Here is a 21,207-nt window from a genome sequence, read left to right as displayed (position 1 = left end):
TAGCACTGCCAGGTTTATTTTGAAAGGCACCAGTTTCTAATAAATAATCAAACTGCCAATTTGTAAAGAAGCTGATACGACAGAGTCGGAAGACAAACTTTAAAAAAAAAAGTAAAAAGGGCGCACAGAGTGTAGAGCCATGTCCTATAAAGCCATGTCGGGCATTACAGGAGTACATGATTGTGAGATGAGCTTCATAAAACGTCCTCCATCCTCTCAGGTGCAGAGAAGCAGGGCTCCAGAGTGGATTTAAACATGCGTGATCCAACACAGTGAGTCCAGTGTGCCCTTCAGCCTCCGCGGCTGTGACGGGACATTAAAAGGCACCTTTTTCTCACTTTGCCTCCATAACATGTGACCGCTGCACGTGCACAGACGTCACAAACGTCCTTTTCCACTTTCTGAAACAGTTCTGCACATGTTTGTCCTCAAGGATGACGCCACTAAAATATGCTAAAAACAAAGCTAACAACAGCACACATTTACAAAACATCACTGAATGTAAGTTATCGGGGCTTTAACACAGCGATGTACACGTTCATGATTAAATGATTGCCTCACAACATGATTGAATTTAGCGAACGGCACTCATTCCACTTTGCACTGAACTCAAACATCACATTTCTTTACTGTTCTGGCATTGTCATAATTTTATGTTTCAGAGTGGATCTGTTCTGCTTTTATCATACGTGTAAAAAAGGAGCTAGTCTGCTTGTTTCAGGCAGAGGATGAAATGAAGGGTTAGTACATAAAGGATTATTATTGACCTGTGAATCATGCAAAGCCACCATAAAAGATTCAGAGAATAAACATGAGCAGGACGGATCCACCTTAAGAACACTTTTATACACGTCTTGTAACTGTACTTCCCAGCTGTGGTACTGATGGTATTACTTCAGTATGAAGATAAAATTACTTCTTCATAAACTGACAGTTTGTACACTGCAGGATTATTTTCCTTCTCTCTCCAGATGCAGGCAGCTGTGGAAATCAAACATTTCTCATTTCATTCATATTTTATGAATAATATGGCCACAGCATCACTGTCTAGTGTCCTGTTCAGCGGTCAGTGCATCAATCTCTCCCTTCTCAATCATATTAGTCTCAGTTGTTGTTGCGTTTGCTGCGTTTGCTGCGTTTGTTGATTTCTTGCAGGGCAAACAACAATCAACCTTGTTCTTGAATGGTTTCCAAATAAAGTAGAGCAGTAAAAGTACAGCTGCAACTACCAATAGGATTACGACTAAAACAATCCCCACAATCACCCCCGAACCAGGTGAAGATGGCTCCTTGGTCGTTTCCTCCCGGTAGAAAGGATTGTCTAAGGCGTTGGTCTCTTTCTCACTAAATCGATTCTTTATTCTGCAGGAGAACTTTTTCACACGCTGTGTTTCCTCATCATTGATGATCTCCATGGTGTTCTCTTCAGACTTTTCCCACTCTCCATCATCCTTCTTCCAGAAGTACTCCACAGGCCCGGCTTTGCTAACGTCTCCCTCACACACCAGTTTACAGTCCTTTGAGGCTGAGCTACACGACAGCGGCTTCGCTTCCAGCACAGGCTGGGGCACATCCTCGATCGCCATAATCTTATGAACCTGACTCTGGACGTGGTTGTTGATCTCCACTGTATACACCTCATTGTCCGCCGCAGTCATGTTCCTGATCTCCAACTCTCCTGTGCCAGTGTTCAGAGTGGTTCGGCCTCTAAACTTGCTGTAATATGTCAGAGGAATCTGCTTTGTCTCCCACTCAGCCAGCAGGTTCTTGCCGTATTTCCACACGACGCTGGTGATCGCTCCACCGACCGGCTGAGGGCTGAGCTGGAGTGTGCCACCAACCCTGATGTACTTCTCCACAGTCTGGGCCTGACAGAAGCTAACGTTAGCCACCAGCAGCACCAGCAGCGCTCCGAGAACCACAGACCGACCCATGTCCACTGATCAATACAGGAGTGACAGAGTATCGATGATCACATCAATAAAAACTCACTCGTCGAAATCTTTTCAGGCAGGTCAGTAAAAACCGACGAACGTGAGGCGGTTTGAGTCGCTGATAAAGAAACAGACCTCCGCCCTTCTCTTCCTGTGGAGCAAAATGTCTCAAACCTGCTGCGTCCCTCCCTACTGAGGGCGGAAACTGCCGGTCACTTTCATAATAAAAGCACAATAAAATACTCATGAAGTATTTCAACCTATTTCTACAGTCATTGATTTAAAGCCATATATTCTAACCAGTTTCGGTGATAAATTAAACATCTGTTAATTTTGTAATATTTCTCAATAAATTAATAAAAAAAAAATTCTTTTCTTTGTCAGAAGTGTCAAAGTTAATTTGGAGATCTTTGAGGTGAAAGTCAGTAACAAAAACTCGCCTCGGTTGTATAAAGTTGGATCCAACTGTTGTCCATGGGATTTATGGTTTCCCTTTCTAATCCTTAAAGGCTCGCAGGTGAAAGTGATCAACACAGGTGAATACAACACTCAAACTAACGCCTCAGCACCACGAGGAGAAGAAAGCAACCTGAATGCGAAGAAGAAAGAAGAAGAAAGAGGCAAACAGCTTATTTTTACAGCTATACAACACTGCTGTTGGTGTGAGCGTAACATCAGGTACCAATTCAATAACGTCATAATCAGGAAAATCCTCAGGAACATGTAAAAAGAAAGAAGAGTTTATCAGAGGCGCTGTTTGAGGTTTTACTGCTTTATTGCTGCAGTCAAAACAATCCTCGCTGATATTGTATTTATATTATTAACATGACAATTCATGTTTTATATGTGCAATGAAGCAGAACAGCGACGCAACACGGCTTTATTTTGAAAAGCACGGAATCGAGTTTCCTTAGAAAGTGAAAGTAACTCTAAAGTAGGCCTCGGTCCTATTGTCCCGCACTTATTGTAAAATGGTTTGTCTGTAGCCACATAACGTCTGTATTAAGAACTAAATTAGTCTTAAAGAATAAAAGCGACAATTTGACAGCAACCCCGAGAACCAACCACACACACACACACACACACACACACACACACACACAGGCTCCACGGGGAGGTGTCTGACCTCCACGGGTGCCCGAAGTGTTGCAACCACGATCAGAGCAGTTTGAATTCTCACATAGGAAAGAAACCTATGTGCTTCTTAGGGACAGAATGTGTATGTAAATACATACATATATGTATTTATATGTAAATATGTTTACCTATAAACATGTCTGTATTTCAGTTCATCCACACAGTGACTGCAGGGAGTGTTCAGGGTGAATTTAATATTTACAATAAGAAAAGCATAGATGGTTTTCTGGTTTTCTATTCAGAGATTAAAGAACAAAGCTGTCACATGAGGTAAATGGGATGGACACAAGTTCCAAACCGGAAGCGAGACAGTGAGTGAAAAAAAGGTTTATTTCTCCCCACAATTAAACACAAGCCAAATCAAAACGACGCCACTAACTAGTGGGCGCGCCGTCAAAACTAAGTCAACTAAAGGTAAACTAGACAGTTCTAGAATGCGGCAGAACAGCTGTGGCAGTGGGGAGGAGAAAACTGGGCCGGAGGAGAAAACTGGGCCGGAAGTGACCGGGGCGCTGTAATGAGAGGAGAGCACAGTCAGAGGGGTCCAGCAGTCAGTCAGCGATCCTTCACAGTTAAACTGAGTTGCCTTACTTGGTTTCAGGTGGAGGGGACAGGTGGGGCGCGAGGCCCGCATGAGAGGCAGGCAGGTGAGAGGTGGGCTAGTTGGCAACATTGTACCAGCAGCTGGTGGCCCAGGTCCAGAAAAGCAGAGATAACTGAGGCAAGAAGCCCACTCCAGGAGCCAACTCTGAAGACAGGAACATTTTCACACAGGATCTGGACACAGCAATTACACACCACTGACTAACATGGGATAGCAGATACTCATGCGATGACTGATTGAGTGTGCAGGTCTTATATGCTGCCGGAATAATTGCCCACAGGTGGTCAGCCAGGGAGGAGCAACCAATCTCCGCCCAAAGGAGGAGGGCTGCTGTTGGAAACCTGCAGGTACCCACCCAGACCATGACAAAAGCCTCCTCTCCTGCCTGAATGTGTTCCTGTAAATCTTTGCACATAGGGCCTGTTCTGTGTCTGCTTCCTTTGGAGTCTGTTCATATCTTTTTTATTTATTTTTTGCCATCAGCTTAATAATAATGAGAAGAAGGCTAGTGCCCTGTATTTGGGTCCTCTCCTCTCCCGTATCCATGACAGAAACATCTTTTCAAAATGTGTAAAGCTGTCTCTGATGCAGTGGAATTATAAATTATTATTAAAATTAATTTAAACTCTTTCAGAATGGATAAGTGACATAATGACTTCATGCGCTTGTTATTAATGAAACTGGCTGCTGAAGGACAGATGATGCTGTAAGACCTTCTAAAATCCTTGTTTTTGTGGACGCTGAACTGTAACACTGTATCATATATGCTGTTCGCCTGTTATGATCTGTGGTTTAGGTTCCAATGTTTTTGATTTGTCTTAGAGGTTTATTATTATTATTATTCCAGATAGATAGATAGATAGATAGATAGATAGATAGATAGTCCATGATGGAGAGCAGTCTGTTCAGTGACCTCTGACCTTTGCTGAATCAAACACTGGTCAGCTGTTTGGTCCTGGACAGCCATCAGAGCTGCCTCATTCACAGCCTCTTTCTATGCTCTAGTGCTTTTCATCTAACATTCACAAACATACTATGATGGGGAGCAACCTGAGAGCAGCTCAGAGCTGAGGCTCTGACTCATGCAAAGCTGCTCCAGAAGAATCAGAGGACAGAAAACAAGGAGATTTTTTTTATTCCTTTATTTATCCAGGTGAAAATCTCACTGATATTAAAAATCTGTTACTGGTAGTTGAGCAGTTTCTTTTCACTAGAACACTGACCAGTTCAGAGTTCCTGCTCAGACAGAGGTGGCTGTTAAATAACACAAACATTCATGCTGCCGTGAGTTTATCTGCATGTGTGTCTCTCCTGCAGCAGGTCACAGTTTCTAAGGCACAAACAACAAACCCAGGCTGATGACGCTTCACACAGAGTTACACGTCGTTGACATCTGTGGGACAGAATTCCTGCCTTCGAGCTTCTTAATGGTCTTCTGGATAAATTCTCTCTGACAAAATGCAAACAGAGCCACAGAAACCAGGGCTGCAGCTCCAAAAGCTCCGCCCACAGTGACCGCCACACCTGTCCACCCTGCAGAGTCAGGTGGGCTCCTGTGTCTGTAAAAAGGATTATTGATGGGCTCGCTGTCTTTCTCACTCACTGGGTCCTTCATCCTGCAGGAGAAAGTTCTCACATGGTGCAGCTCATTAACATTGAGAATCTCTATCTTCTTTTCTGACTCCTCCCACTCTCCATCGCCCATCTTCCAGTAGTAGGTGATGTCCTCAGTGTCTGCAGTGTGTCCATAGCAGTGCAGTAAACACCGAGAGGAGGCCTGACTGCAGGCCAGAGGTGTCACAAAGGCCTCAGGCTGGGGCACCTCATCCATGGCTGCAGCTCTGTAGAGCTCGCTCTGAGGCTCGTTGTTGATCTCCACTGAAAACACTCCAGCGTCCTCTGCAGACGCAGCGCTGACGCGCAGGCGTCCGGTCCCGGTGCTGAGCTCTGACCGGCCTCTCAACCCTCCGTAGTATCTCACCTCACTCTCTCCCTCCGCCCACTCGGCCAGCAGGTCGTGGTTGCGTTTCCACACCACGCTGGTGATGCGTTTAGTGACCGGCGGCACAGGCTGCAGAACCAGGGCGTCTCCAAGCCGAAAGTATGCCTGAATAAGCCCGGGCTGGGAGAAGCAGGGCACGGCCAGGAGCAGCAAAGAGAGGAGGCAGAGATCAGCTGATCGCTCCATGTTCACAGATCAGAGCAGGAAAAACAGAGCGAGCACAGAAAGAGAGAAACTCTCCTCATATCCAGAAAAACACGGACATCAGCTCCCAACCCACCTCCACACCTGACACTGAGAGAATGAGCTCGTCCAGAATCCACAACAACAAATGAAGGAACAAACCGAAAGTAACTCTGGGTGCTTTCCGTCCGACCTCAGAGCTACAAAATACCGTAACCGGCCAACACAGCAGCTCAAACTATAATCACGGTCACATGACCTCATTTATTCACAATTGTTTTATTTCACACTTCAAACTCCATCATTTAACGTTTTTCTTCTTCCGCACGCGCACACACACGTACACGACATACTAATATAAATATCATATTTGTATATCGTGTATATAAGCAGTACAAATATTACTGTAAACAGGACAAGGTCAGCGACAGTACCACCTCGCCCTCAACAAGCACGCGCACTCTGCACGTATCAGCGGGGGAATTCCGCAATGACGTCATCAGAGGAAAACCGCAGTAAACTTTGGTGCTTTCCTCTCAAAACATAAACCAGACTTCTTTTTCACTCGTGGAATTCTCGGGGTTTTTCTTTGGTTTCTCTAAGCATGCGCAGTCTGACGTCACGGTATATTTGCTGGGATGTCCACTTATGAATGAGGACTCAAAACTGCCGGGAGCTGCTGTCTCCACCTGTGAACTCCCACTTCTGCTTTTATACAGACGCTCACATCAGCAGGAGTCCATGAACGACTATCAGCACCGGGCTCCTGTTTACTCAGAGTCCCTGTGGAAACGTGAATGTTTTCCACGTTCTGGCCGTGTGCGTTAAAGACACGGCGTGTAACACAGCGTGCTGCTGTCGGCCACGAAACATAAATAGTGAAAGTTCATGAAGCAGCACAGAAACCAAAGAAACCTCACAGGCTGCAGTGTCCTCCAGCCCACCCGACAAAAACATTTGAACTCTTCGTGGTTTTGCTGAACCCACTGTACCCGCCATCGCTCCACGCCACATTTCATAACGTCTAACCAGGAGAGCCACACGTGTCCTGTGCTGACGTCATAACCGAGGACAAAGCCGATGAGCTGGCTGAGTGTGGCAGATGGAATAATTAACAGCAGAATAAAACAAGAATAAATCTTTAATTTTACAAACAATTTGCAGGTGCTGAGACACAAACCACAATAAAACAGTTCATGAGGACACGTTTAAGATGAAAGAGGTCAGAAAAAAGAAGAAACAGTAATAAAGTTATTAAAAATAAAGAGAAATAAGGTTTCAGTTCTGACAGCGGAGCGGCAGTCTGGATTTCTGAGGCGTTGACTCCGCTTCGTTTTCCGACACTTTAGACCGGGACGGGATCTTCATCTCCTTTTTGCCTTTCTTCTTCTGGAAAAGAGGAATGAAAACAAGCTTTAATGTGCATTGGTATTAAACACTTGACCTCTGACCCCCAGTCGCTGCTTCAGCAGCTTTTTCAGTAACAGCTGCACGGCTTCAAACTTCTCCCTCACCTTGAAGAAGGGGACCCGCTTGCTCTCATTGAAGACGAGGTTCTCGTCGATGAAGGACGGCTCTGTGGCCAGACTCTCGTTGCACGTGCTCAGATCGTCCTCCAGCGAGTCCTGATGATGCAGCAGAGAAGAACGAGGCCAAACATCACGTTTATTTACATTTAAATGAAAATGAATCACAGCTCCAAGATAAATGTTCTGAAACTCACCGGGTCAGTCTGCTTGTCCTCCTCCTCCAGCTCCTCCTCCTCTTCCGCCTCCATGGCGGCCTGCAGCTCCTCCTGCTGCCTCCTCAGGCTCTCCAGCAGCTCGCTGCGGCGGCGAGACTTCACCAGCTGACGGGGATACACAAACTCCCGCCGCTGAGGAGTCGCACCTGAAGGCAACAGGAGGTTAATGTCCTGCTGAGAACTTTAACTTTTAATTCAAGGCAGAAAAATAAATCTGTCACCAGTGGGAACGTCTTCCTGCAGCTCGTCCCGCAGGAAGCTGTGGACCAGCTGCTCGCTCGCCTCCACGTGCTGCAGGAGCTCAGCCCGCTGCTCCTCCAGGACGCTCCAGTCGACGGAGGTCTGATCCTTGACAGTCGTCAGAGCTCGCGTCACCTCCTGCTGCTGGTTGGATATATCGGCCTTGGCTGCTCGCAGCTGCTCGGAGCAGCAATCCTCCACGCTCTGCGGGACAGGAGGCACTTTTACTGAGTTCAGAGTCGTCGGGTTTGGTAATAAGATATGACGGTCGTGTCTCTACAGTATTAAACTGAGGGTCTGCTCTGTGTTGGGGTTAGGACAGAAAACCTCGAATTCTCACCTGACGCAGGTCCTGAGCTTCAGAGCCAACCTTCCTCATCAGCGTGAGGTGCTCCTCGGCTCGTTTCTCAGCGTGCTCCTTCACTCTGGAGCTCCACTCGAGGTCACGCTCCAACAGGCCTGCAGGGACACAAACACACTGAGCGTGCTGTGGATGAGGGATTACAGCGAGCAGCAACAGAGGAGAGGAAGAGTTTGTACCGGTGACGGAGCTGTGGATGTGGGAGCAGCAGCCCGACATCTCTTCCAGAGACTGCCGGCTCTCGTCCGCGGTCAGACACAGGGAGGAGACGAGGGAGGAGGCGGAGGAAGACAGGAGGTCCGCCTGGGCCGAGACCTGGTGCTCGACTGTGCTGCAGCCTCTGCCACAAAGACACGGTTTCAATGTTTCAATGAACTTTGACGTGCAGTAGAAGAAAAACATGACCGTTTAGTGCTCGACTCACCTGCTGATGTCCTCCTGGAGGCTCTGCAGGGGCTTCTGCAGGCCTCTGGAGGCCGAGTACAGACCAGTGAACTTCTTCTTGACCTTCACAGTCAGCAGGTTGAGCTGGTCCTGGAGGCACTGGATGGTCTCCTTCATATCCTGACCGAAGCAAACGGAAGCAGTGTCAGAAACACCCGACCCACAGAACCAGCCAGCGCGTGAACACTCAGATGTAACAGGTTTATCTGCCTTTATTAATGCATGAAACTGTGCCACACGAGGGCAGAACAAACAAGGCACGATGCAAATCACACCCATCAACTTCAGAATCTGTCGTCATCCTTGTCATGTATCCCGTGCACTGTTATTCTAACTTTAAATCTCCGCCTGTTTGAGTTGTTGAGGCTGCAGACAAGCTGAATGTGCGCCGACTGCACCTCATGCTCAAACAGATCATTGAATGCTGTTGAAGTGGATTTAAAAATGGAAGCGAAAACCACTACAGATCAGTGCTGCTGGGCTTGAAACCATCACAGGTCCAAAGTTAACGGTCTGCTTCAGGCTAGGGCTGGGCGATATATAGAGTTGGTTTTTTTTTTGTTTTTTTATAAATATCGATATATTTTTATACCAAATATAAGAAGTGACAATATCGTTTATATCGATATAGTCTATGTTGTGTTATAATTATACTTGTGGAGCCGCAAGTTTGCCTCTATGCTGCGTTACTCCCCCTCCCCCATAACTTCACCTGCAGGCGACGACAAGATGGACACGGCAAATCTCCGTTAGCGAGTTAACCAGGCTGCAGCCCAGAGAGGCTGCACGGCCTAAAATTCTTTCATTTTCTCAAAAGTTGACAGCGCGTCTTATGTATGAATTCTGGTTGTGCTTGATGACTGCAAACCAATTTTATGTGCTACACGGCGCTCAGCAATCTGTCAAAAATGTTTCAGCACGACTTTGCTAAGCTACGGAGCTGCACCACCTGATGGGTTGTTGGAGCATTACAGCTACCGAGGAGCCTCGCCGAGTGATACGTACTGTGCTTCAATGTAATATTACTGTACTGTGTGCGTATAAGGACCATAAATGGCACCTGTTCAGAGACGTGGTTACGAAGAGGATTTCAAACTCCAGGCTGTCAGTCACGCAGTAGAAGTTAGGAACAGAGCAGCTGCTTGTTATTATGCTCGGCGTCTGTTAGTTTACATTTTGACTGCACAGTTGTGAGCTCTTTGTTATGCACAAAAACAACAGTTTTCTTTTATTTATGGAGCATTATTATTTAATAAATGCTGATAATTTGAGTAATTTTTTTTTCATGAACATCTACGCTGTTTGTTAATAAAAGTGCCCCTGTGACATCTGGGACACAGCTTTGACTAAGAACTGTTTGTTCTGACTTTATGGCTTAAATTAAAAAAATAAAAATATTGAGATATATATCGTATATCCCCATCCAGCTAAAAATATGGAGATGAATTTTGGGTCACATCGCCCAGCCCTACGTCAGGCCCCAGGACATCTGGCAGCGTCCTCGTCCAGCAGACAGAGGTTCGCTGCCCTCTCTGGTCAGCTCTCACCTTCTGCTCGATTTCCTCCTCCGCCTGCCTGATCTTGTCCTCCAGCTCGTCGCGTTCAGCCTGCAGGGCGCTCAGTCTCTGCACGGCGGCCTCCCGCATTGCCGCCAGCTCTCGGACCAAGCTGTCGAACACCACGCCCATCTCCTTCATTGCCTCCGCCTGAGGAGGAGAACGAGAAGAATCAGATCAGAGCTTTGCCTCCGAGATCGAGCGTACGCCACGTTTGCTCCGTGTGGATGTTACTGTCGTGGACCAACTTTGTCGGCCAGCGCTCGCTGCTTCTCCACCGAAGCTCTCAGGCTGTCGTTGAGCTCTTTGGCTGCTGATAAACCCATCAGAGTTTGGACCACCAGCACCTCCTCCATGTCCCGTCGGTGCTCCTCCTGCACACACACACACATTAGTCACACAGCACTGATCTGAGCGGACAACGCGGCCGTGAGCGCGCTCAGACACTCACCAGCAGCTGCAGCACGCTCTCCTTGTCCTGCAGACACAGCGTCTCGTTCTGCTGCACCTTCTCCTCGCAGCGGGCCACGCTCTCAGCCACCAGCGGCCTGACTCCGCCCACAAAGGATTCCACAGTGGTCAGAGCGCCCTTCAGTGCCGCCTCGTTCATCACGAGCAAACCGTCTGCACAGGAAAGAGGGCGGAGACGCAGGAAAGACCGCAGAGTTGTTTTAAACACCAAATCATCTTTTTCAGTTCAGTATTTCGCTTCAGAACATACTAAAAAAAAAACCCCCGAGTACTAACAGTACAAACACCAGAGTCACCATCAGGCGGGCAAATTTAAAGCAGCCGCAGTAAACCGTCCCAGCCCGTCACCCACGCCTCTGTGAAACCTCTGCGCTCTTACCGACAGCCTGCGAGTAGCTGCTCAGCATGTGGCGCTGTTTGTCTCCGTGCTGCTGGATGCAGCGCTGCACGTCTCTGAAGGAGCCGTCCATGCGCTGGGCGAAGCTCTGCTGCATCTCCCTGTTGTGCTCCTCCACCTGCAGGGTCAGAGGCAGGTTTGTGCTTCAGAACATTTGTGTTTTCAGGAAGCTCCAAGTTTCAGCATCAAGTCATAAAAACCCGGTTTACAGCGCCCTCTGCTCTGTCGGGATTCATGCTTTTAACAGCCAAAGCACCTGAAACCCTCTGAAGTCATTTACATCAGCGGTCTCCAACCTTTGTTGCGTCACTACGGAGCCCCGCAGGGGACATGGGAGGAAAAAATAAATAAATTAAGACGGACTTCTGCGAGATCTCGCAAAACAAACTCGGGATCTCACAAATGTTTTAGCCGCATTCCTCGGAGGCCGCCAGCTCGAAGCCGACCGGGAGGTCGAGGTACGATGTGCCGGGAAAGCTGTAGTAGGTCTCGACCTCCCGTTAGCTTCGAGCTAGTGGGTGTCAGATCTCCGAAAACGTCGGAGCACTTTTGCAAATATGTGATGTCTTGTAAACCGAGCAGGTATCTGACGTTTACATAACTACATTCACGCCTCAAAATATCTTAAAAGTGTATTTTGTGACCCAGAAAGAGTAATATTACAACTAAGTAGCTGCCGCCATCGTTGGAATTCAACTTTTGCGGGGTCTCGCAAAACTCAGTCTTATTTTTTTTTTTCCCTCCCATGTCCCCTGCGGGGCTCCGTACGTCACGGACCGGTTTATGCCCGACAATATTTTCACGGACCGGCCTTTAAGGTGTCGCGGATAAATACAACAAAATAAAACTAGTACCGGTACCGAAAATTTTTTTTATTCATAACACACGTGAAAAGACCCAGGAAAACAGAGTTAACGATAAAAACCATACATTTCACACCTGAGCCTCAACTCCCGCGGCCCGGTACCGGTCCGAGGCCCGGGGGTTGGGGACCGCTGATTTACATGGATTTAAAAAAAAAAAAAAAAAGGTTGATTCTCAGGTTTTAATCACAGTGGAAATGACTCTAATCAGCCCACAGACGTAAAAATAGTCAGATCTGACTTCCCTGTCATTTCTTTCCCAACTGTTCTGTGAAGCAGTTGATGCTTAAAGGTGTATTTTCAGTCACTCACTCCACAGTGAGTGTTTCTTTCTCCTCTAAAAGGAAGTCTGCAGAGGAAACTCCCCACAGTGGTCACAGATAAGAGCGTGTTCCACCCAAAACCCGCTGAGAGTTCCTGCTGTGCACCTGCAGGTTCCCCAGCTGTTCCCCAATCTTATCATCTGTGACTCAAACCTCTGATTTATGACACCTGCTGTGTCATTAGTGCACGGCAGACACAAGCAGCCATGTCATCTTCACTGGAATCTGTTACTCAGACCAGATGAAACATTTAAACAGGAGAAATGTGCTTTTACGGGTTAAACAGCGAGGCTGGTAGTGTTTGCCTCAGCTGCAACTACAAAGTAAATAAGACACATCTGCTTTGATTTAACATCTGTTCTAATCTGTGGCTGTTCACATCAAACATGGACAGTTTATAGTGAGCTGTGTGTGTGTGTGTGTGTGTGTGTGTGTGTGGAAGCTCAGCGGTTTCTACCAGTGGACCTGTAGTCATGAGGACAGATCCCTGATGTGATGAAGCAGCTTCATCCACTCACTATTCAAATTGTGACAGCCAATCAGAAGGATGCCAGCTCAAAGGGGGAGGGGCTAAATGACCCATTTCAGACTGCAGGAAGGCCCAGCGTGAGACCAACAACCATCTACAGGCTCTCTGCCCCGTAATGATACTTCACACTGCGGTGACCAACACGAGCCGAAGCGAGCGCGTCTGCGGACGCCACGTATTCACCGCTTTAACAAAAACAAACGTGACCTTTTTCTTCCTGTTCAGCTTGTCGTGGAGGCCCGACACGTCGCTGGTGCTGGCGTCCGCCGTGCTCAGCAGCTGAAGGACGAAAGCACAAAGTTTCAGACTCGAATCATAAACATCTCACATCTGAAAAAGGGAAGTTTGGTGAAACGGGGCGAGAGTGGAAGCTGAAGATTCATTTTAAGAGGTTTTCAAATAACAGAGAGAGAGAGAGAAAAGGAAGCGATGATGAAGTGACAGAATGTCTAAATATCTCCCCCCGGAGTGGAGCGTCGCCTGTACCTGCCCGGCCGTGTCGTACAGCGTCTCCTGGGCGGAGGAGAGCTCGGAGCAGATGAACGCCTCCTCGCTCAGCTTCACCTTCGTCTCCCGCAGGTCTCTGCTCGTCTCCTCCAGCCTGAGAGGCGCACAGGAGAAAACCACAACTTTAAATCAAACTGCGCCCCCTGGTGGTGGTTTTAATCCCACACCTTAACAACAGCCCTGCACCTCTGCTGCTTTTCGTCCAGGTCCGCGGTGCACTGCTCCAGTCGGGCTTTGCTGTCCGCAAACAGCTCCGTGACCTGCAGAGAGAACACGACCACATGTTCACGCCGCTTCAGGATGTGTAAAACGATGCACCGATGGCGAAGACGCCAAAACAGACACCTCGTAATTCCTTTACAGCCAGACAGTTAGTGGAGTCTTTTCTTTGGCCACGGCAACAAACAGTCTCTGTAAAGTTTGTGTGAAGTGCTTAACAGTGAACTCCTGAAATGCAGATTAATGCAAGACTGCAGCATCTGCAACCGCTGCATTCAATTAAATCTGCAGCTTTAAAATCTGCACAGAGGCTCAAACAGCATCTTCAACTTCTAAAGATCAAAAGTCAACTTTTAAGACCTCAGTAAGTTGAATCAGGCTCTGATTTGCAGCCGTCCGACAGCGGATGAGGATCGTACCTTCTTAAGCTCCTCCTCCATGATGGCGATCTTGTCGTTGTACTCTGTAACCTGCTCCTCGTGGGCGGTGATCTGAGCCACCATGCTCCTGCATGAATTAAAAACATAGTCGTGGTTAGGAGCACCCGAGATGGTCTGTCAGGTCAGCTATTTGGGTAAAAGCAGTGTTGACGTGTCAGCCGAGACCTACTCGTAGTTCTCCGAGGACAGGTAGACGCCGTGCTTGTCCCGGGTGGCGGCCAGGTCGCGTTTCAGACGCTCGATCTCCTCGGTGTATTCCTGAAGGACAGAGAAGGTCCTGAAATCTGGTGTTTGGACTCAGTGTCACATTTTCATTTAGATTCTTCTGGGTCACAGATTTAAAAGCTTCTGATGTGACCGTCACAGATGTTCCTGACTGAGTTCTGCTTTTCCAGGCAAACCTGCGACGGCGCCATTTGAAACCCGAACACATGCTGAATGCCGCGTCGACCTCAGATACCTTAATGAGCGTCCTCTTGGTGAGCTTCTGGTTGACCTCCGGCTTGTTCATGATGTTTTTGGCCCTGCTGGCGTACTCGAGGGTGCTCAGCGTCTCCTGCACGCACAACCGAGACTCGTCAGCACAAATTACACTCAGTGAAACCAACACGGGCTAAATAAACGTGCTCGATCAAGAAACACTAAAATATAAACATGGTTACGTCCATCTTTTATATACAGTCTGTGCTCGAGTGGAAACATTGACACCAACAATAACAGACGTGGGTGACGCGAGACGCTTCAGGATAAATATGATGATGAATCTTTGAAAACATTCATTTTGTTTTTGAAACGCACTTCCAGGTTGCTGGACGACGGCGACACGGTGGCGATGATGGAGGTTTTGGTCCGCCCTCCCAGCGAGTCCTGAAGGATTCTGGTGAGTTTGGACTCTCTGTGGGAGAAAATAAACTGATCAATACAGCTCCTCAGCTCCGCCCCCACGACGACTGTACAAGGTCAGGGGAGGCGGACCCGCACAGACACCCCAGAGAAGACGGACCTGAACGCGACGTCCTCGTGAGACCGAGGAGGGTCGTTTCTCACCTGTACGGGACGTGAGGCCTCTTTTCCACCAGAGCGGTGATCACTCGGCCCAGCGTCAGCAGCGATTGGTTGATGTTTCCCGCCTCGCGAGCTCGCTTGTCCACGGCGCCGGAACGGCCGATGTTCTCGCTGCCGGCGAGATCGACCTGAACAGGAAGCGTTTGGGTCATTTTAGACGCTCTAGGCTGCGCCCCCTCCTCTCCCCCTCATCGCCAGATTATTACCAGATTGAGTTTTCCGATCTTCACCAGCTCCTCTCCTTCCAGAGTGATCTCCTTCATGTGGATGGTGACGGAGAACACCGAGTGGGAGCGACTGTGGAGAAACGGGAAGCGGGTGAGCAAACATAACTGACATGGCGGTTGGCGACGGAGTGAGAGTGCTTTCCTGCGAGCGGGTACCTGGAATAGGCGTTCATGAGCGTGGAGGCGGTCCTCCTCTTTGCTGCTCCGCGCTCCAGGATCTGGTAGACTTCGTCTTTGTTGTGCACCGTCACCTCCTCCAGACCCTTCACCACCACGCCGCGCTGCGGAGGCAAACACAGAGGCGTCAGATTCCCGGAGATTTCCGCAGCGGGCGTTCATTTCATCCGAGCTGCGTGACGCTCACCTTGTTGCGAGGGTCGTCGAAGAGCTGCAGCCGCTCGTTGACGTCCTCGGTGGGGCTGAGGAGGTCAAACAGCTCCTCGTTGTAGATCTCCAGCAGCGAGACTTTGACGGAGAACTCTGTGCCGTTCTCAGAAAGCTTTTCAAAGATCTGATGCAGCGTGCGAGGGATGATGCCGGCCAGCGGGTCCTAGAGACGCAAAAACACGGGAATTTATTTCAGCGCTGAGCGCACAGAGCTGTTTGCACCATTTCCACAATAATTAACAAACAGCTGTGGTGGCGTTTGTCACCCTCGTTCGTTGCTACTTGTGAAACTTGTAAATAAAACAGGTTTTATTTTGGTGATTTGACACATTAATGCATCTGAACTGACGATAAAAAGCCGGCTGCATGTACGCAGCATCCAATAACACCCCCCCCCCCCCTCCAAAGTACAGCTGACAGGTACTGCATACTACCCCTCTGCAGGCTTCCAGAAACTGGCCAATAAGATGAACGAGGGCTTGTAAAGGATGAGCTGAAGGCCTGTACGGAGACCCAGCACAGGACAAAGGAGGATTATTATTAACTATGAATCAAGCAAAGCTGCTCTAGTACAGCCCGAGGCTGAAATGAGCAGCAGGTCTGAGCAGCTACTGATGATCTGAAAACAAGACGTCCAACATCCACGTGCAAAAAAACGGACACGGGGAATTATTCAAAGCCAATTCATGCACATTCAGGATGGATGCAGTCGGACTGCGATCACAAAACTCTGAATTTGAAAACCTGAAAAAGTTCATTAATGTTAGACAGTCAAGACGTTTCCCCTTCCTATACTTCATGCACGCTGCTGCAGGATCAGTTCATTCACACTCTGAATTAGATCCACATGCAGGCTTAGGGTCAAACAGTAAACCAGTGAGCCCATTTTAAAGCAGAGCTCACCTCCTCCCAGGTGAACTGCTCGTCCGGGCTCCTCTCTCCCTCCATGGTGAACGTCTTTCCCGTTCCTGTCTGACCGTAGCTGTCATCAATAAAAAAAGATGGAAACAAAAGAGGTTACAAACAGGTTCATCCGGGACGGTTCATCCGGGACGGCTCACGCCGACGCTCGCGTATCTGGAGAGCACTCACGCAAACACGGTGCAGTTGTATCCCATGATGACCTCGTCCAGGATGGGACAGACGACGCTCCGGTACACTTCGATCTGCTTCGCAGACGGACCGAACACCTGAGGGAGAGAAACGCAGCTGCAGCAATGAGCCAATCCTCATCGAGAGACACTAAGAGCTGCTTCTGCTTCGAACGCAAGTTTTGTTACTTCACCTTAAGAACTTAAGACTAGGGCTGTGCGATAGGACCAAAATCTCATATCTTGATAAAACATTTATCGTCCTGACGACGACATAAAAACACAAAAATGTAACATTTTCTGTAAATTCTGTGAATCTCGGGCAGTTTTAGTGTTTCCAGCTGGGCGTCGCATACCTGGAGTCGAGTGTTTTAACCGATGCATGAAACGATACATTTTTAGACATAAGTTGTAACGGCCGCCGTTTGCTTTCAAAGTTTAAGTCTAAGGTTTATTTTTAGCACCTGACGGCTCTTTTTTGCTTCTCATCAGTAAACTCTCTGCATGCTCTTTCCTGTGATTCAGTTTAATTTGAAAAGTCGCAACAGGATCTTGAGCTTTATTGTGAAAGGTTTACGTAGAAAACAAACAAGCGGAGAGCGGAGCCACGCGATGGTTTTACCGTCGTTGCTGTTAACGACAACGCATAAAAACAGGCGCTTGTCTGTAGTGTGGTTATATTAAATATAAGAGAAAGAGAGAACTTTAAGGAATTAATATAGCCACTACAGTGACCATCAGAACCATGAAAAAAATATTGCTGCAAACAGTTTATTTTACAACACCACGAAACAAACGACAGCGTAATAGGAAACGATAGATGTTTTTATATCGTCATCAGATATATATCGTTATATCGAACAGCTTTACTTAAGACATAACACAACAGGGGAAACGGTCAGCCAGATGTGCGAGCACAGGATGCGCCGTGTCCATTTCTCCTCTCACCATGTCGAACGTGTAGGTCTTCCGTGACGCCTTGTCGTTCATGCCTCCCGTCCTCACCATCACCTCTTTCCGGTTGTGATCGCAGTCGACGACGCCGTAGGACGACTTGCGCTCCATCGTGTTGAAAGGCCTGAAAACGCAGCAGAGGAAAACCTCGGTGACAAAGACTCGACGCCTGAGACTTCTGCAGCTCTGCAGTCATAATAAGGAAGCTTCAACATCAGCTCGAGTCACACGGTCCTGTTTGTAAAGATCTAAAAACCCTCACAGCGCGCCGACACCAAAGCTTTGACTTTGGCTCAGATTAAAATCAGTTTTCTGCTTCTTTCTGTCAGAGCAACGTTCATTTATGTTTTTGAAAAAGTCCCATAATAAAGATTTACTGCTTATTATAATTAAAATACACACAGGGTTTGTACTCTGAGCTACATATGAAGACATCTAAAAAACACATTAATGCTCGTTTAGGTTCAGATGACTAAAGTTCAGTAGAACACAGACGTAAGTATACACAGATCAGTGACGCTCATCCTCTGAGGCCTCAGAGTACAAAAAGGAAATCCATAACATTGTGAGCTTATCATGAACAACGAACCAGACGGTGGGCAGCAGAAGGAACAGATGAATTAACCGATTTAGCACAAATATGGGATTTAAATTAGATCAGTGTCAACATCTGCAGGCCTCAAAACATCTTTAAGAGGTTTCTAAATATCATCTTAGCATCATCTGAGCCTCCGCCACAGACTCGCCTGCACGGGTACGGGAAGATCAAACCGCAATATGACGTTATGGACGCTTATCTCACTCTGTGTCGGTTTCAGAGCTGGGACACGCTAACCAAAAATCCAGAGATAATCAGTTCGTGTTCACACGTGACAGAAAAGCAGAAACTAAAAACATTGAAGCTTCTTCAAAGCTCCTCTGAGCCATCAGTTTATCTTCAAGCCATTTCAAGCCAACTTTCTTCTGACTGGCTGCCCCTCAACTTGGTGGGCGGGGCTTCTGTACTCTGACATCATAGAGAGCTAACATTACAAAAAACTATGTGAAACTGAGTGTTTAGTGCCAACGGAGGGGCTGATGGATTACCAGTTTTCTTTTCGCACTAATAATTGTTAAATGGAACCACGTGGAAGACGACTCCAGTAATCGGATCGGGACTACAAACCCATGTTTGTGTCCCACGACACAGACAATCACACAAATCTAAACTGTCAGGGATCAATTAACAGCCAATAAAACTTAGACAGCTAGAAAATAGCAACAGCATCCAAAACACCCAAAACCTATTTAGTGTGATGTTAGTGCTCAGTGTTTGACATGTGCTTGAAATATTTGCATCTAGACGAGTGGGGGCGTGTCTTTGCTCCACCTGCTGGGTTTTTAAAAACTTATTACACCTTTATTCTGCTAAACCGATGTGTAAGTGAGCTACGAGACCTCAGAAAAGGATGGTTTTATACTCTTTTTTTTTTTTTCCACCTTGGGTTTTAAACCTGTTAAAACAGGTTGAAGTACAATTAAACTGGAATGAACAGGCTTTCACTCAGTCGTGCAAATTCATCCCCTGAATGTTAAAAATGCTAAAGAGGTAAAACACGCTTTAAGGTCTCTTCTAGGAAAATGATGAATAAATTAAAGACCAAATACATGAGCACTGGGATACTGAGAGACTCAAACACGTGAGGCTAGTATGATGGTTATCACTGGATGTCCTGTTTCCATCCTTTTCCTGTATTTTTATCATCATTTTGCATTTCTCTGTGGTTGTGCAAGTATTTTTGCATCATTTGTGTGCACATTTCTGGATTGACTAACATTTTAACACACCCATAAACATATAGAAGAAAGTAAAAAAGAGAGACTCAAATTTTATTGATAAATTAGACGCCACATGGGTTAGGGTTCCCTCAGAGGCTCAAATAGTAACTTTAAGACTGCAAGAACTGCTGATTTTTCCACAGGTAAGCTCAGGCTAGTGTTCTCATTTAGCTTCTGAGACTGTAAAATGTCAGTGACCTGTTTTATGAGTACACTTTTAGCCTTTTTAAGGTCTTCCAGGTAAATACACCCACTGAGGGCAGTTGAACATACAGCTTTAAGGTGGATTTGGTGATGTTTCTGCATCTTTTGCGATGTTTTGAGGATATTTACGACATCTAGAGTATGTTTGTGACTGACAGCAGCAAACACAGACACAGCTGAAACTCTGTTTCCACTCCTTACCTGCATCTGACCACCACCTGGATGTTCCTGCCCTTCTCCTCCCGTTTCCCCCCGCTCTGGACGTTTGAAGACATGGCTCAGAGCTGCTCCTGGACACCGTTATATCACGCACTTCAGATTAAACGGGCACATTAATGAAGCAGCACAGTCATCAATACAGAAATGAACCGCAGGGAGGCGGTTTGTCCGCTTTAAATGTGACGAACCGAAAGAAAAGCGACAAATAGCATCATAATGTTAGCTAACGAAAACTCACCAAATATCGTTTTGCGCGTCACTTCCTCCCCCTCTGCGGGTTATCCGAATATAAATCCAAAGTCTTCGATATCTTAATAAATCGTATAATTCAGCTTTTACGGGCTGCTCTGAAAGCACAGGCCGTTTTCCTACAACTTCTCTGGCGCACTAAAACCTTCGACAGGACACTTTTCAAACTGTACTTTTAAATTTTCATCGGCCAATAGCAGGAGAGTAATGGTCACTACGTGGCCGTCATTGGGTACCACGATCATGTGACACTGCCATCGCAGAGCATCACGGGAGCAGATGTGATATAAATATCGATGTACGTCCAGCAGGTGGCGACATTGTTCTGAGAAATATTTAATAACACGAAAACAAACATGATTTTTATTTATAATTATAAACAACTACTAGAGATAATAACGTATTTTTATGTTCCCAAATAAATAATTAGACTTTTAAGTTTACGATATTTGATTCGGGTTTCTTTCAATTAATGAAAAAAGGTTGAGTTTCATATGGTTAAGCCTGGAAGTGACCCGAATGATGCTGGCGGCTTCCCATGATGCACTGAGTGTTTCTTCATGCGGTCATTTTTGAACTTCTTTGAGGTTGTTTGTCTCTTTTATGCTCTTTGACTATTTTCTTCTGTTTATTTTTCACTTTTTTCGTTGGAATTAAGCATCTCTTAATGATTGTTGTGTTCCTTTCCTCAATCATGACCTTTGCACTTCTCCCGCTTTCATGTCACTTGGTTTTCTGTGAATATCTTTTGCACATATTGTGCAGATTCTTTGGCACTTTTTGTTGACTTAACATCATCTTTTTATGACTCCGTTTCACTTTTATGTTGTTTTTATGTGTTTGATTTGAATCTTTTTGTTCACCTATGTCATTCTCATCTGTGTTCTGTGGCTCTTTTTGCTAGTTTTGCATCTTTTGTGTGTTTATATTCATTTTGTTCCCTCAGTTTTGCTTCTTTGTGGACATCATGTGTTCACTGTGCAAAGGTGTTGGTCTCTATGTGGTTATTTAACCTAACATCACGTCTTTGGTCTGTGGG

At 46.8% G+C, this 21,207-nt stretch overlaps 3 protein-coding genes across 4 annotated transcripts; all 3 read right to left on the bottom strand.

Annotated features, from left to right (window-relative positions):
• Nucleotides 1-2,132, bottom strand: LOC101466958 (uncharacterized). Its single transcript, XM_004570625.6, has one exon. It carries the CDS (start codon nt 1,932-1,934, stop codon nt 1,041-1,043), a length of 894 nt encoding a protein of 297 aa, XP_004570682.3. The 5' UTR covers nt 1,935-2,132; the 3' UTR covers nt 1-1,040.
• Nucleotides 2,133-4,817: 2,685 nt separating this feature from the next.
• On the bottom strand, nt 4,818-6,089 carry LOC101466701 (uncharacterized). Its single transcript, XM_004570624.3, has one exon. It carries the CDS (start codon nt 5,861-5,863, stop codon nt 5,042-5,044), a length of 822 nt encoding a protein of 273 aa, XP_004570681.2. The 5' UTR covers nt 5,864-6,089; the 3' UTR covers nt 4,818-5,041.
• An 894-nt stretch (nt 6,090-6,983) lies between these two features.
• Nucleotides 6,984-20,340, bottom strand: kif11 (kinesin family member 11). Of its 2 annotated transcripts, none has more exons than XM_004570623.4 (27): nt 20,158-20,340; nt 19,902-20,012; nt 17,673-17,802; nt 16,726-16,823; nt 16,537-16,615; nt 15,611-15,796; nt 15,403-15,527; nt 15,226-15,316; nt 15,002-15,147; nt 14,753-14,849; nt 14,415-14,510; nt 14,124-14,212; nt 13,934-14,021; nt 13,482-13,555; nt 13,275-13,389; nt 12,996-13,067; nt 11,056-11,191; nt 10,657-10,829; nt 10,454-10,579; nt 10,197-10,355; nt 8,630-8,769; nt 8,385-8,545; nt 8,185-8,303; nt 7,826-8,048; nt 7,584-7,750; nt 7,375-7,485; nt 6,984-7,249 (listed from the first exon to the last, which is right to left on the bottom strand). In XM_004570623.4, exons 2-27 carry the CDS (start codon nt 19,973-19,975, stop codon nt 7,139-7,141), a joined length of 3,186 nt encoding a protein of 1,061 aa, XP_004570680.2. In that variant the 5' UTR covers nt 19,976-20,012; nt 20,158-20,340; the 3' UTR covers nt 6,984-7,138. The 2 variants fall into 2 exon arrangements, with proteins under 2 accessions (XP_004570680.2, XP_076747518.1); XM_076891403.1 differs by having other exon boundaries at nt 19,902-19,990.
• Between the last annotated feature and the right edge of the window lie 867 nt (nt 20,341-21,207).

This window comes from Maylandia zebra, linkage group LG13, assembly GCF_041146795.1.
Source record: "Maylandia zebra isolate NMK-2024a linkage group LG13, Mzebra_GT3a, whole genome shotgun sequence".
In the NCBI taxonomy this organism is placed as follows: Eukaryota; Metazoa; Chordata; class Actinopteri; order Cichliformes; family Cichlidae; genus Maylandia; species Maylandia zebra.
The sequence above is the reverse complement of the archived record's forward strand: the minus strand, read 5'-3'. Positions and strand labels throughout refer to the sequence as shown.